This window comes from Callorhinus ursinus, unplaced genomic scaffold (assembly GCF_003265705.2).
Source record: "Callorhinus ursinus isolate GAN/ISIS: 27379988/994484 unplaced genomic scaffold, GSC_fseal_2.0 scaffold13, whole genome shotgun sequence".
NCBI classification, from domain to species: domain Eukaryota; kingdom Metazoa; phylum Chordata; class Mammalia; order Carnivora; family Otariidae; genus Callorhinus; species Callorhinus ursinus.
In genome coordinates, this window is record NW_027397075.1 from 41,000,865 (window position 1) to 41,017,748 (window position 16,884).

Here is a 16,884-nt window from a genome sequence, read left to right on the forward strand (position 1 = left end):
GCACTATCACCCTCTGGGGATGATTATCAAGTAAATTAACTGAGAGAAGCTAACAGCTAACAACTAGTGTGTGCTAGCTGAAATGCTTAAAAAATTTGTCGTTTTTTTTTTTTTAAATAACTTTAGATTTTTGGGGCACCTGGGTGGCTCAGTCGTTAAGCATCTGCCTTCGGCTCAGGTCATGGTCCCAGGGTCCTGGAATCAAGTCCTGCGTTGGGCTCCCTGCTTCGCGGGAAGCCTGCTTCTCCCTTTCCTACCCACCCTGCTTGTGTTCCCTCTTTTGCTGTGTCTCTTTCTGTCAAATAAATAAATAAAATCTTAAAATAAACAAACAAACAAATAAATAAATAAATAACTCTAGATTTACAGGAGAGTTGCAAATACAGTACAGAGAGCTCAAGGATATCCATCATCCAGCTACCCCTAATGTTAACCTGTCATATAGCCACAGTACAAGATTGACACTGTGAAACTAACATTGGTATAATACTATTAACTAAACTACAGACTTCACTCTGATTTCACCAGTTTTTCCATTAATGACCTTTTTTGGCTCTGAGATCCAGTCCATGTTACATTTAGTCATTGCATGTAAGTCCCCTTCAATCCATGATAGTTTCTCTGTCTTTCCTTGTTGTTCATGACCTTGACAATTTTGAAGAAGACTGGTCAGATATTTTGTAGAACATCCCCAAATTGAGGTTTTTCTGATATTTTCTCATGACTAGACTGAGCTTATGGACTTGAGGAAATGACATCACAGAGGCGAAGTGCCCTTTTCATCACATTGTATCAGGGGTACATGAGATCGATATGACTTATTACTGATGATGTTAACTTTGGTCATTTGGTTAAAATGGGGTCTGCCAGGCTTCTCTACTGTCAAGTTACTATTTTTCTCTTTCCATGCTGTTTGTAAGAACAAATCAGTAAGTCCAATCCACATTTAAGGAAAAAGGAATTAAGCTTCACTTTCCAGAAAGATGATTATCAAAGAATTTGTGGGCACATAAACATTTCAGCCATCACAATAACTAATAAATATTTTTTGGTGAGATACTTTGAGGCTGTGCAAATATTCTAATTTTAGGGGATCTTAACTGCAGCAGTTATCACTGTGGTGTGCTGATGGTTATTTTCAATATCCCTGATTCCTTCTACATTTATTATCTGAAGTTCTTCTCTAAGAAAGATTTGGTTCCTGCCACACACACTCTACCACCACTAATTTCTTTATTTGTTTGTTTTCCTCACATATTTATATCAATATAGACTCATTGATATTTATTTTATTCTTTGAATTATAATCCAATGTTGTAATTACTTATTTTGTTGTTTGGATTGTTCCAGTTTGGGCCTTGGGAATAGTTTTAGGTTGGCTCCTGTGTCCTTTTGATATGTCCTGTACAGGAAGGAGTTGGGTCAGAGGCTGCTCTGGTCAGAAGGGTCTGCCTGCAAGGTTGTCCTTGGGTGGCATCTGGGAACTTGGCTTGTGAAAAGTTCCCCACCCTGATAAGAAAAGTTCTCTACACTGCCAAGGTTGTTTTGCCCACTAAGGCACTGAACACCTGCTTCCTTCTGAGATACTGGGGTTTTGGTAGTTGCCAGGCAAAGAATGCCAACACTACTAGTCCCCAGTAAAAACCCTACACTCTGAGTCTCAAATGGACTTCCCTGGGAGAAACATTTAAACACATGCCACTGCATTTTCACTACCAAAAAAGCGGGCACACCTGGTTTGCCCCCTCCTGGGTCGGGAGGGAAAGTCTGTGGATAGATTTCTCTAGATTCTGCCTAATGTGCCTTTCCCCCTTAATAGTCTGCTGTGTAACTTTACTGTGTCACTGTAATAGGTTTTAGCCATTAGTACAACCAACTCCTGTGAGTTCTTCTGCTAGCATAGCACTGCATTTGGTAGTGGTCTTGGATACCTCCCAATAAGCCCTATCCCCCGCTTCCTCCTTCCCTCCCCCTTTCCCTCCCTCCCTCCCTCCATTTATTTATTAGTACTTCCTTTCTTTGTGGCACTACAAGAAGTTTCAGACTTGTATTTTCCTTGTCCTAGTCATACACAGAATCAGCCATTTCTTCAAGGAACCTTCGTTTCTTTTATTGGAGGATGATACTTAGAAAACAAAGTCTAGGCACTCATTGCTAATGCGGTATCCATGCTTCTAGGCCCTTTGGGCAAATGGACAAGGAAATGTATGTATGTTTGCTGAACCATATATACACACAAATTAATACTTATTTCTATGTCTGTCTACTTGTGACAACACACACATAGTGAATTCCTACTGGTATTATCAACTTTAACCTAGAACCACAGGGTTCATTCTAGCCTTCTCTGCTTGTTTGTAACTTCTTTCTTTGACAGTGAGAAACCTAGCTTCCATTAGCTACAATTTATTTACGTATTTGTTCAACCCTAGTATACATGCAAAGTAGTTTCAGAATTGCTGATTTATACCCCTGTGAGAACAAATTCACCAACTTACACCCCTTATAGTAAAGCAGCTTTTGCTTTAGCCTTACAGTGACCAGTCAAAACACATTTCCAAAGTTACTTAGGTCAGCACCTTTCCCCTCATCCATGTCTGATAGATAGGTTATTTGTAAGAGATAGATTTGTTAGTCTGCATTCTATCCTGGGATTCTCCCACATCCTCATGGATTTTTAAAATTTGCATACAGTATATTTCACTTTTAGTTTTATAATAAATTACACCTTGTTAGAATAAGTGTACCATTCTGTGGGTGTTGACAAGTGCAGGCAGTCATGTATCTACCACCACAGTACCATACAGAACATCTCCATTACCTAAAATCTACCTTGTGCCACCTCTTTGCAGTTAACCTCTTCCCAATTCCTGGCAACCACTGATCTGGGTTTTCCGTCTCTATAGTATTGCCTTTTTGCAGAAGGCCACGTAAATAGAATCATACAGTGTGTAGTCTTTTCAGTTTGGCTGCTTTCACTTAGCAAATGCATTTAAGATTCATCTTTGTTGTTGTGTGAATCCATAGTTCATATTTTTAAAATTGCCGAGTAGTATTCCACTGTGTGGATATATTACAATTTGTTAATCTCTTCACCTCCTGAGTACATCTCAGTGGCTTCTAGTTTTTGGTGATTATCAGTAAAGCTTCTGTAAATATTCACTTATAGATTTCTGTATATACAAGTTTTCAGTTCACTTTCATAATTACCTAGGACTCAGATTGCTGCCCCATATGATAAATGTATGTTTAACTTTGTTGAGAAACTGCCAAAGTAGCTGTGCCAATTTGTATTTCCACAAGCAATGACTGAGAGTGGTTGCTGCACCGCATATTGACCAGCATTTGGAATTGTCAATTAAAAAAATTTTTTAGCCATTGTAATGGAGGTGTCCATTACAGTTTTCATTTGCATTTCCCTAATGATTAATGACTTAGAGCATATTTTTTTTAAAGATTTTATTTATTTATTTGAGAGAGAGAGAATGAGAAATAGAGAGCACGAGAGGGAAGAGGGTCAGAGGGAGAAGCAGACTCCCTGCTGAGCAGGGAGCCCGATGTGGGACTGGATCCCGGGACTCCAGGATCATGACCTGAGCCGAAGGCAGTCGCTTAACCAACTGAGCCACCCTTTTTTTCTCCATTTGTATGTTTTCTTGGGAAAAGTATCTCTTTTTTTTTTTAATTGCGTTAAAAAACCCAAAAATAACTGCCGACACTACTAGTCCCCAATAAAAACCCTACACTCAGCTCTTGCTGAGTTATAAGAGTTCTTTATATTCTGGCTACAAGTCCTTTATTGGACATACGATTTGTAAATATTTTCTCCACCTCTATAGTTTGTCATTCCTTTAACCTTTTTTTTTTCAAAATCAAACTTTCTTAATTTCAGTAAGTCCAATTTATTAATTTTTTCCTTTTATGGATTGTGCTTATGGTGTCATATCTAAAAACTAGTTACCAAACCCAAGATGATGCAAATTTCTGTATTTTCTTTTGAAAACTTGGTAGTTCTACATTTTGCATTCAGGTATATGATCCAGTTTGAGTTGATTTTTGCATAAGGTGTGAAACATGTGTTAAAGTTATTTTTTCCTTTTTTTTCTGCATATGTATGTTGAAATGTTTTAGCTCCATTTGTTGTAAAGATTATACTTTCTCCATTGAATTGACTTTGCACCTTGTCCAAAATCAGTTGACTGTACTTTGGTGAATCTATTTCAGGGTTTTTCTGCTTCATTGATCTATGTGTCTCTCCCTTTGCCAATTCCATACTATTTTGATTACTATAACTTTATAGTAACTATTAAATTGAGTAGTATGACTCCCCTCTCTCCATATATGCTTATATATAAATATACTTATATATTTATACATATATTTATTTTTGTTTATATATAATGTTTTTATATATAATATATAAATGTAAACATATACAAATGTATATTTATATATAAATGTATAGGTAAATATATTTATATATATTATGTATCATATATATTATTCCCTGGTCTAGTTCTAACATCTCTCATATCTGCGTTTACTTATGATTTGTGCTTTTGTCTATTCACCTGCTAACCTAGATGTCTTAAATGTGTTATCTCAAAGTTTTCAAATGCATCTATGAGTTCAAAGAGGATTTTTAAAAATGTTGTGTCTATATTTTATGATCATCTAATATGAGATTATTCTGGATCTTGTCATACACTGTTAGTCCTCATGTTTGTTTCTAGCTGAGTTTGTACCAGTGAATATCTAAAGTAACAGCATATAGTATTTAATGAGTGGAAAAGCTTGTCAGACTCCTGTAAATTTGCTTGTCTTGAAGTCAAAATGACAATAATTTTCCTGCATATACTGCTATAGTTATGTTGATTAGTTTTACCAGTTGTGTAGACAAAACTAAGCTTTTGCAGTATAATAATAACTGGAAAGATATTTTCATAGAAAAATACTGTGGCTTAAGTTATTTAATAACTTGAAATTTGGGGTAAACATGATGAGATGACTTAGAACCAGCTAATGAATAGTGGCTGACCTAGTATGTAAATTTCTTATTTGTATCAAATGAAAGTCAAATTATGTCATGCTAACTTTCTTTCTCATGCAAAAGAAGTGCCTCTAGTAGTTTAAATGGAGGAGTAGGAGAATTAATCTGCACCATAACAGTTTCATACTGCAAGTGGTTATATTGCTTCAATATTGTCTTTGTCAACCCAATTTTAACAGATTATTAGCAGAAGTATGGTAGTATGAACTTAAAAAAGAATTTTGTATTAACTAGTATTTTTCCCAGAATTGTATTTTGGGGTGCACTGTTGAATAATGGACAGTTTAATGTTGGATTTGGAGTTAAAAACAAATTCACTGTTTAAAATGGAATGCAATAGCAGTAACAACAGCCCAAATTTTAGCCACTCAGTCAACAATCAAATTAAGTCAACAAGTGACAGAAAGCAGAAAGAACTCTCATTGCCCTCTCCTCCTTATTTGGAATTAGCAACTTCAACCTTAGTCCTTTGAGCAGAAGCAGCCCTACCATGTATCTTATAAGGGAGCAACTGGTGATCAATAATGGGACCAGGACACCTGGCAAAGGAAGTGGGACCTAAAATCCATCTAGAGGAAGAAGCATCTTTTCTAATTTACGCAGAGATGTCAAATGGGGTAATGGTGCCCTAGCTGATGAATCCTTTCCTTTGCCAAGTTTGTTGTATTAGTCAGGATACATATAGCTGCAAGTCACAGAGCATGTGACAAAGAATGCCTTAAGTAATTAACACATTTATCTGGAGATAGATGGTTCCCAGGGTTGGGAAGTAGCTCGATGATGGCATTTAAGATTTTTTTTTTTAATCTTTTCACTCTGACATCCTTGAGTGTTGAATATTTATCCTTGGATGGTCATCTCATGGTAACAAAATTGCTGTTACAGCTCCAAGACCGCATCTTCATACAATTATATTGAACCCCCATCTCTGTTTTTATCAGAAATAAAAATTATTCACAGAAGTAAATCCATCCTCCCACCCCAGCCAACTTCCCTTCATGTATTATTGGGCAGAAGTGGGTCACATAGCTACACTGGCTTTAAAGAGAGGTGGGAATGACTGCCTGAACAACAGAAGAAAGTTGGCAACCAACAGTGTCTACCACACCCGTAAAAGAAAAGGCTCTTTTTTACTTTCTGTTTCGAAGGCAAGCTCCAAATCTAGTAAGCAAAAAGCATCTCAACCACCCTTTTATTTGACTGGGATGTTTTCATGAGTCACTGTGTATCTCAATACTGTCGCATTCATTCAGACTAAGTAGAAAGAAGATAAATCTTACTTAGTTTGACATTTAAAAAGTTATAGAATAATTTTAATAACTTGTGCGTCTATCACTTTAAACTGCATCTTCTCAGTAAAAACTGGGCTACTTGGCGAAGGCCAAGAATGAATCCTTCAGACGAAGCTTTAAGGAATGAACATTCTTTGTATACAAATGGATCTACCAAGCTTCTTAAACACTTTTTTTCTGCCACCCTGTTTAGCATATATATTTTTTGTGTATGCTGGATGGAGGAGTGGTCGATCAAGGGAGCAACTAAAGGAAATTTAGGCAAATTAACACAATACTGGCTTTCAATTTAGTTTCCTAAATTATGAAGAATCTTGTTATGTAGGGAAATCTTATTTGTGACTTTCTTTCTCTAAAACAAGAAATCCATCAATAGTCAAATAACCACCCCCTAATTACCTCTTTACATGTAAACATGGATTTACATATACATGGATCCTCCTCCTAGAAAGTTTGGCTAATATATAGTATACGTTTCTGCCTTGGTTTCCCTTAGTTATATTATTTTCAACAGTATCTACATCTCTCATAACAAAAATTTCCAGGGAAACTCTTGTTTTTATGCTCTCTAAGCAAGACACTTCCCTCTCCCCACACACATACCTCAAACAAATATACCAAACCCCACTTTATACTTAGAAAAAGTCCATCTTAAAAAAGAAAGAAAGAAAGATAAGAAAAAAGTCCATCTTACCCAAAATTGCTTATTTTTTTCTTAAAGGAGCTTTTAGGAAAAGGTGTGAGCAACCTTCATTCTTCCCCCTCTGAATTCCATTCCCAAGATTGAGATTTGGGTCATTCTCAAGTGAAAAGTACTTTCTTTTCTTTCAGTGTCCTGGGTTTGCTGAAGAGCACAATGTTAAGAGAAGAGAGAACAACGTGTCGCAGCCTCCAAGGCAGTTTCTTATTCATTGCATTGTGCAACTGCCTCCTCTTCAATTGCATACTTCATTTTAATCCACATTATGGTTCCTGCATTTTTCCAGAGAGGTTAAGAAAGCAAAAGACCCATCATTATACAAAGTTTGATTACTTCAAAGAATCCTTTTGGTGCCATTTAGATGAGGAAATGAACCCTTTACTATTTGCAAGTAACATTTCCTCTACTGTGATGAATTTGCTCAAATCATCTTGGAGACCACCTCAACACATGGATAGCCTTGAGTTGGGGGCCTACAGGAAGATTCTAGAGCATTTTTACCAAAACCAGCCTGTGCTTTCCTTCTGTCAGGAAGTCTTCCTTAAAAGAGATGTCCCCTGGGATTAAGAGATCTTCGAACTAGGAGAATGATCAAAGACCAGCTGAGCCAGAAAACTTTCAAAGTCTCACAGCTGAAGGGGAAGGGAGACCTCAGCAGAGATGGGCTGGTGTGGGAGGAAGCAGAGCAAAGGTGCTGGTGATCACAGGCAGTGAGTGCTGTCTTACCTATCCCATATATCACTGGAATTCCAACTCCGGGGACTCTGGCTGGCAGTCGCTTCTGGACAGGTTGGTGTGCTCAGCCTTTAGCTGGAAATGTCACTGGGCTACAAAGTGGGCTGGCATAGCCTTCTGTCTTCGTCTAGGCTAGATATCATGTTTGAGAGCCAAAAGACCCTTACCTCCTTCATTGTCCTGCAGTTGATATAGGAAGGTGCATACCCCCACCCACAGTCTCCCTCCACAAAGGCAGCTTGAAGCCTTGAAACAGGAGTGGACCCTGGACTCTGACAGCACTGGTTCAAATCCTGACTCTGCCATGTGTAGTGCAAATCATTTGACTCCCCTGACCCATTTCTCATTTGGAAAATTGTGATCACAACGCCTGCCAACCTCTAACCCCCTCCACACACCCAGGTTTAGAGTAAAAAGTCAGAAAACATGACTTTTAAACTCACCTCAAAATTTCCTTTCCTCCCTTCACTTAAAAACTAAAGGTGTGCCGTCAGAATGGCTAAAATTAACAAGTCAGGGAACGACAGATGTTGGCGGAGATGTGGAGAAAGGGGAACCCTCCTACACTGTTGGTGGGAATGCAAGCTGGTGCAACCACTCTGGAAAACAGTATGGAGGTTCCTCAAACAGTTGAAATTAGAGCTACCGTTCGATCCAGCAATTGCACTACTGGGTATTTACCCCAAAGATACAAATGTAGGGACCCGAAGGGGTACGTGTACCCCAATGTTTATAGCAGCAATGTCCACAATAGCCAAACTGTGGAAAGAGCCAAGATGCCCATCGACAGATGAATGGATAAAGAAGATGTGGTATATATACACAATGGAATATTATGCAGCCATCAAAAGGAATGAGATCTTGCCATTTGCAACGACGTGGATGGAACTGGAGGGTGTTATGCTGAGTGAAATAAGTCAATCAGAGAAAGACATGTATCACATGACCTCACTGATATGAGGAATTCTTAATCTCAGGAAACAAACTGAGTGTTACTGGAGTGGTTGGGGGTGGGAGGGATGGGGTGGCTGGGTGATAGACATTGGGGAGGGTATGTGCTACGGTGAGCGCTGTGAATTGTGCAAGACTGTTGAATCACAGATCTGTACTTCTGAAACAAATAATGCAACATATTTTAAGAAAAAAGAAAAAGAAGAAGATAACAGGAGAGGAAGAAAAGGGGAGTATGTCAGAGGGGGAGACGAACCATGAGAGATGATGGACTGAAAAACAAACTGAGGGTTCTAGAGGGGAGGGGGGGAGGGGGATGGGTTAGCCTGGTGATGGGTATTGAGGAGGGCACGTTCTGCATGGAGCACTGGGTGTTATGAACAAACAATGAATCATGGAACACTGCATCAAAAACTAATGATGTAATGTATGGTGATTAACATAACAATAAAAAAATTTAAAAAAAACAACTAAAGGTGTGGAGAGTGAGAAGAGCTCCCATCCAGAGGGATGGCAGGAGAAAAATTTTAGCCTGTGTAGGCTGATGGACGTGTGCACAAGGGCAGTTCAAAAGAACAACATTAATTACAAGCAGCCATAAAGGTGAATCATAAAATGCACCCTCCCCACCTTTACAAAGTGAAGTCTCAGACCTCCCAGAGCTTGGGACCTCTAAGTACATCTTTACACCTTTAGTTCAAATAGCTACATGGCCATCTGTCAGCATTAAAACTGAGGGTGAATTGGATGTGTTCATTAACTTGGTTGTAGTAATCATTTTACAATATGTACATATATCAAATCACGTTAACCTAAAATATACACAATTTTATTTGTTAATTCTATCTCAATAAAGCTTGGTGGCGGAAGGCTGAGAGTGTATTTTTATGGACTTCTAATGTTCTATAATGTCCTTGCACTTTGCTTTCTAGAGTGCATCTACCAGTAATTTAGGAAAATGTCTACACACAAATATCCGTGTACAGTAGCTCTCAGTCCCAGATCTCTCCTTCTTTGAGTCCCCTTTAGATCCTCCTCCCTGACAGACAGTTGCAGACAAGGTGAGTTCCTCCCTTCCTGCTTTCATTTTCTCTTCTACCCAAGGCAGTTAGAAGCCCAGCTAACCCCAGAGTGACCATTGCCTGAGATAGGGGCTAGTCTAGGGCAAATGCCACCAGACCTGGCAAAAGTGGGGGAAGCTCTATAGTCTCCCTAAGACAGTATTTCCTCTTCCCCATAAATTCCAAGGTCAGGGTCAGATGCATCTGTGTTTTATCATGGTGCCAGTCAACCCAGGGATGGAGGGCTATCTTCCTTTCACCAGACACTAAAGTGTCCTCCAGATAGAAGAAATAAATCATGGAACCAACTCCTTTTGGTTCCCCTGGGTGACTGTTTATTCATCCTTCCCTCTCCCAGGCTACTTCTGAGCAGCTCTTTGTGTATCCAACTACCCTCATGGAAATCGCTCTCTCTGTCTCCCAGCAGGACCCCTTGCTTCTCTGTACCTTAAAGTAAGATTGACCCATGTGACAGGAAGTGTGAGACCTGAGGGGGAAATGAGTGGGAAGTGGACACAAACACCAGAGGTCCTCCATGTCCCATTCACCATAAGTCACAATAGGAGCAACCAAAGGGTGTTCTGCCTGTTTGTTTCTTTGTTTGTTTTTTAATTTTATTTATTTATAAAGTAAGCTCCACGCCCAGTGTGGGGCTTGAACTCATGACCCTGAGATCAAGAGTCACATGCTCTCCCAACCAAGCCAGCCAGGCGCCCCAAGGGTGTTCTGCCTTCTATGTTACCTTACAACCAAAACTTAGTTTCTAACTTCACCCCATTGCCTTTTTCCATGATGAGTAATAAGAAGTCAGTCAGATGTTTAAGTGCAAGAATGACTTTACTACAATATGGGAACATTAAGCCAAGACTACCTATGAAATGCCAAAATTTACCTACCCAGTAGAGAGACTGAATACACTTTGTTTTTTGGTCCCACAGCCAGGCTATTCAGGTTCTACCTCCTAGGAACTAGTGGCTAAGAAAGAAGAAAGTGGTACCTTCTAGTCTTGAGAAAGGCAAGGATTTTTACGAGTAGGCTCTGCAGTCTTTGTGTTCAGATTTAAAATATCATGTCTATCCTCCTTGATGGTCTGAAATCCTCAATTCTCCCTTATTCTCAAGCCAAACAAATTTCTGTAGCCAGCAGCCTGGAGGTTCTGATCTGGACACTTACTAGATACAACCTTGAGGAAGTCACTTAAACTTCCTGAACCTTGCTTTCTTTCCTCATAGGAAAATCCAGAACAGGGCCTGTAAACGCTTAGCTCACAGGATCATTCATTGTAAGGATCCAATAGAATAACATATGTGAGAGCACTGTGTGTCCTAGATGGCTCTACACATGTAAGCAATTATTGGATCAAATCCTTAATAATAATATAACATATTAATTACAATTGTGCTGATAGTCCCTTGTGGAACCCTGGGGTCCTCCACTCATCTTTCTTTTTCTCTTTCCCCAGTCATTATCTATCATTCTGCTTGATTCATCCTTCCCACGTTCTCCCTTCCCCTACTCATGAAATACACATGCACAAAACCTATAATTGTTTCACCCATTATTCTAACTCCTGTCAATCAGTTTCTTTTTCATTGCATATTTACATTTCCAAAATAACCGCATTTACATATAATTTTCTCTTGCTCGCACAAAAAGTGGGTACAGCTAGATACGGCATTTAAGGGGGTGTGTCCGATTTCAATTCAGGAAACAGAAACAAGTGTAGGTATTTTAAGCAGAAAGGGATTAAAAACAAGAAATTCAGTGCTTATGAAATTCACAGGAAGAGCTAAACAAGGGGAAGTTAGGGGCCACCACTGGGGTCTAGGTTTTTTTTTTTAAGATATTTTTTATTTATTTCACAGAGAGATAGAGAGTACAAGGAGACAGAGCGGCAGGCAGAGGGAAAGGGAGAAGCAGGCTGCTGAGCAGGGAGCCCGATGCGGGGCTCGATCCCAGGACCCTGGGATCGTGACCTGAGCCAAAGGCAGCTGCTTAACCAACTGAGCCACCCAGGTGCCCCTGGGGTCTAGATTTTAAGGGCACAGCACAACAGCTGTAGTCCAGAGGTCAGCTGCCAAACTGCCTCTCAGTACCCATGATTCCAGTGACTAGAATCTGGGGACTACTGGAACGTGGGTTCTGGCTTCGAACTCACATCAAGTGTTGTTTGGCAGCAAGAGCAAGAGCAAGGTGGCCTTCACCTCACCGCTGCCTTCCAAATCTCAGGCAAGGACATTGCCCTGGCAGAATTTAATTAGTATCCAGAAATCTAGTTGCAGGGCGCCTGGGTGGCTCACTTGGTTAAGCGACTGCCTTCGGCTCAGGTCATGATCCTGGAGTCCCGGGATCGAGTCCCGCATCGGGCTCCCCGCTCAGCAGGGAGTCTGCTTCTCCCTCTGACCTCCCCCCTCTCATGTGCTCTCTCTCTCTCTCATTCTCGCTCTCTCAAATGAATAAATAAAATCTTAAAAAAAAAAAAGAAATCTAGTTGCAAAGGAGTCTGAGAAATGTCATTTCTGACTTTCTAGGGCCTAAAGTTCAGGAATGTACATACAGGGCTTTGGGAATGGATGCCTACTTCCATCTGACGACAACCTGCTCAAGACAGTGACTTTATACTCCTTACAGAGTAAACAACACCATGATGGCCTAAAAGAGAGTTTGAGGGGAGGGGGGAAGAAAAGGGGCACAGATCTTATAGTTGCAGCCTTTACAAATACCTGTGGGGATTTATTTGGGGCAGGCCTCTTGGTTTTTAAGACACATAACTCAGATTAAGAGTAAAAAATTATGCAGAGAGTGGAGTCGGCCACAAGCAAAAAGGATTCCACATTTGCTATGTGCCACGCTGTGATAGATAACTGGGGACAGAACAGTGAACAACACAGAAGCTGTTCCTGTTGAAAGATAGGGTATGAGAAATGTCTGGTTGACTGCCCAGGTTCAAAGCCTACCTCCACCACTTATTAGCTGTCTGGCTTGAACAACTTCTCCAAGTCCCAGTTTCCTCTCTTGTGTAAGCTAGATGTAATCAAAGAACCTACTTAATTGAGAGATAGTAAAAATACAATGAGATAACACGTGTAGAGTGCTAAGCATATTGCCTGGTACATCATCAAAGGGTCTAAATAAATGTTGATGAAGGGTATAAGCAAATCAAAAGGCAATTACAGTACAGGACACTGTAATAATGCAATGACGCAAGAAAAGAGCACATATGAGGAGAGGCATTAACTCAGGCCTAGGGGGCTCACTGAAAGCTCAGGAAGTAAATTCTGGGTTGGCATTTACTGTCTAGGAGAAAGCATTCTATATTTGATGACTAAAGGAAGTTCAGTGTGGCTGGAGCAGAGGAAGTGGAGTGAGGTTAGAAGGCAATTAGCCAGATCATGAGGGGACTTACAAGACTTTTAAGAGTTTGAATTTGGGGGCACCTGGGAGCCTCGGTCAGTTAAGCAGCTGCCTTCGGCTCAGGTCATGATCTCAGGGTCCTGGGATTGAGCCTGGGTGTGGGGCTCCCTGTCAGCAGGGAGTCTGCTAGTCCCTCTCCCTCTGCTCCCCCACCCCCTGCCCCACTTGTGCTCTCTCTGTCTCTCGAATAAATAAGTAAGATCTTAAAAAAAAAAAAAAGTTTGAATTTCATTTTGAGGGCACTGGGAAGTCATTGAAGGATTCAAAGCAGAGTGATACGACCTGATTTATATTTTAGAAAAAATCCCTTTGGCTGGAATATGGAAAATGTTTAGAGGAGGGAACGATTACTGGCAGGAAATCCAGCCAGAATTTTTTGGATTAACTAAAGAGAGAGAAAAAGGTGGTCTGAACCTGGGAAGTAGCAGAAAGATAAAGAAAAATGGAACAGTTCTGGAGATATTTAAGAAGAATTGGCTGGAAGGTAAGGTATGCATTTTCCCCCCACTATTCTCCTCCTTCCTTGGCTTTCTTTGTTAATTTCAATTAGGAAACAAAAACCTTTAACAAATTTATCTTCTTAGGTAACAGATCATATAGTGGCCTCCAGAAGCATATGCCCCATGTTAGTTAACATATAGTAAAGATGTTCATATTGCAAATTTCAGGTCATGTGGAAAAAAAGATGAAGCAGGGACTAAATTTACATCTGGCTTTTGCTTTGGTGTGTTTGGGGTAGTAAAATTGGGACAGTGCCCTCTTACAACTCCAACTGAGTAAATGGGCAGAGGCAGACCTATTTTTGGCCCTTGGTGAGTGGACCAAGATAGTTAACATGACTCAAACTGAGCTAATAGAATTCCATCTTAACAGTTTGTACCCAGGCACAGAAACTGAGGCCCGTGGATGTTGGGAATTGGAAGTCATGTATAGTCTGTGCCATAGTTTGGCCCATGAAAATCCAAATCATTTTTACAGAGTAGCAGGAACCAAGAACCTTTCAGAGAACCTGGTGTAGAGAGAGAAGGATGATGCCGATGCCTGGCACAGACAACAGATCATGTGGAGGAAGTGGGTGGGGGGAGGGGTGGAGAGAGGGACACAAACTGAAGGAATTTAAAGCTTCTGGGTGTCAGGCAAGGACATCTTAGAGAGTATCTAGTTCTCATCCTCAAAAGAGTATTTCCAACACTCTCTTCAATTCTTGAAAGCTCCTGCACAAACTTCCTGGATTCATCTAGGACTATGTTTACCTTGGCATGCTTTGCTCCTTTCCCACCAGCTTCTACCTTCCCACCAATCAGTAAGTCTCAGCTTACCCCCTACAAGAAATTGGAGTTCTGAATATTAACAAGACATGTTCAGTCAAATTATTGAATTTGAGGTCTATACTATATGTTTTCTTCATATAGCAACGTTGGGGACATAATTTTGCCAAGCTTCTCTACCGTGTTCTAGAACAATCTTGCCCAGCCAAGCAGTTTGAATGGAGTTGGCTTCCTTCCTGTTTCCCTTCCCCCTTTGAACCCAGCATGGGCAAATGACCCAGGTTTGGCCAATTAGAATACTTCTCTTTCTAATCACGGTGACTGATTAGGAATGGGCACAAGATCAATGCCAGATAATCAGTCTTCCTTAAGACTTCACTGGCATTCCTGGGAAGGATGTGCCCTCTTAATGGGATTATGATCTGTAAGGACAATGTCATTTGAGGCTGCCAGCAACCACCTTTCTGTGATATGAAGAGCACCCATCTGAAAATAGAGCAATCACAAAGGAAAGTAAACAGGGATGGTAAGAGAAAGAAATGGAGTCGTGATGATATTATTCCAACTCTTAGATACAGCTTTCCCTAAAGCTAGGTCTACTTTTTAGCTTTCTGTTATGTATATGATATATTCTGATGTTTTGGTATCTTTAAAACCTTTTTCTGGGGAGAGACTGCCCTTCCCTGAGCTAGCCAATTCTTAGAGATAGCAAAGGGCCCAACAAAGAGCATGCCTTTGATAGGCAAACTAATCCAGAGTCAAACATCCTCTATCTGGCCCATAGACTCCAGGAGGTAATATTCTCTGCCTTCATCATCCTAGGGTCAAGTACTAGGCAGGCTAGGGACCACACCTATAGCCCAAAGCCCTCCAAAATTATTCAGATTAGACTATCCTACACTGCTTACTCTACCCTGCCTTGCCTTTTCTGTGGAAATAAAGGCCCATGGCCTAAGCTCTCTCCTCACTCCTATCTTCCGCGTCCTAACCATCCTGATGTTTTTCCCTGTGGCCCTGCATGACATGTCATGCCTCCTGTCTCTAAGGACCTGTGAGGATAATAAACTTTGCTTTCCTGGGCCTCTCCTATGTCTGTCTCCTCTTACGACCCTACCTGGCTGACCATCTCGTACACGACTACAAAACAACTTCCTACTCACAGAGATCAATAAATGCTCTCTTTGGCGTGTGCTGGTTTGAATAGGGTTTCTGTTATGGATTTCTGAAATAGTCCTTGTATAGTAATACAAGCAACTTATAAAATCTAAAAATGTACAGCTACCAACCTGGAGCCACCTCAACTCCACCAAAAAAATGAATACAGGTTGTGAAGATTGAAACTTAACAGGTCCAAGTGGTGCATATTTTTCTTATGCCTCTTTTTCTTCTGAAATCAGTGTCGGCAAGTTGTGAGAGTAGCTCAGCCATACCACTGTTATTTTCTGCAATTCCTAGGTTTGGGGAATCGTGGGACTGAAATTCTAGGTCGATCTGACTTAACCAAATTGTGAGTTATTGACATAACGGGAAAAAATATTTTGTATTTTAAGTTGCCTATTCTTTATTTAACACTCCCTTGAGCCAAATGTGTTTTCCATTTGAATGATGTAAAAGAGAGAAGCAGAGATATTCTCAGATGTCATTTCAGGGAATACTTACCTGTTTTTTTCTTTTTTCTTTCTTTTTTTCTTCTTCTTTTTTTTTTTTTTTGAGGGAAAGAAAGCACGAGCAGGTGGAAGGGCAGAGGGAGAGGGAAGAGAGAGAATCTCAAGCGGAATCTACGCTCAGCACAGAGCATAGAGTGGGGCTCCATCTCAAGACCCTGATATCATGACCTGAGCCAAAATCAAGAGTCAGATGCACTGACCCAGGTGCCCCAATACTTATCCTTCTTTTTCTTTTTTTTTAAAGATTTTATTTATTTATTTATTTATTTATTTATTTATTTATTTATTTATTTATTTGACAGAGAGAGAGCGGCAGGCAGAGGGAGAGGGAGAAGCAGGCTCCCCGAGGAGCAGAGAGCCTGACGCGGGGCTTGACCCCAGGGCCCCGGGATCATGACCTGAGCCGAAGGCAGACGCTTAACAGACTGAGCCACCCAGGCGCCCCAATACTTATCCTTCCTAATGATACTTCTTTCTAAGTCTGCTAGAACTAATTTTTCTATCTCCTGTTGCTGCTCTGGGGAAAACCTTATAAGTTGTGAGATCTTGAGTCTCAAGATGAAAATAATGATTTATATGCTCCTCTCCCTGCCCCTCCATCTGAAAGAAGCCATGATGAATAAATCAGCAAATATCTGAGCTGGCTGAAGAAATTTATTGTTAAAGGTATCCAATGCTTATTGGTTATAAAGACCTGTGGTGCCAGCAGTATTACTATATTTGTAATTGATAACCAGGCTTTAAAT

General features: G+C 40.4%; 1 protein-coding gene across 7 annotated transcripts in view; it reads left to right on the forward strand.

Annotated features, from left to right (window-relative positions):
• The window catches only part of NMNAT2 (nicotinamide nucleotide adenylyltransferase 2), a 206,205-nt gene that overhangs the window by 17,757 nt on the left and 171,564 nt on the right, over positions 1-16,884 (forward strand). The window contains exons 1-2 of one of the 7 annotated variants that reach the window (XM_073900135.1): positions 13,644-13,687; positions 14,415-14,506. The exons of 5 other annotated variants lie outside the window; for them this stretch is intronic. In XM_073900135.1, coding sequence (XP_073756236.1) covers positions 14,463-14,506 — 44 coding nt within the window. In that variant the 5' untranslated portion in view covers positions 13,644-13,687; positions 14,415-14,462. Of the gene's footprint in view, positions 1-7,573; positions 7,832-13,643; positions 13,688-14,414; positions 14,507-16,884 lie in introns of those variants that run through there. One more of the 7 variants, XM_073900143.1, reaches the window with a different exon arrangement.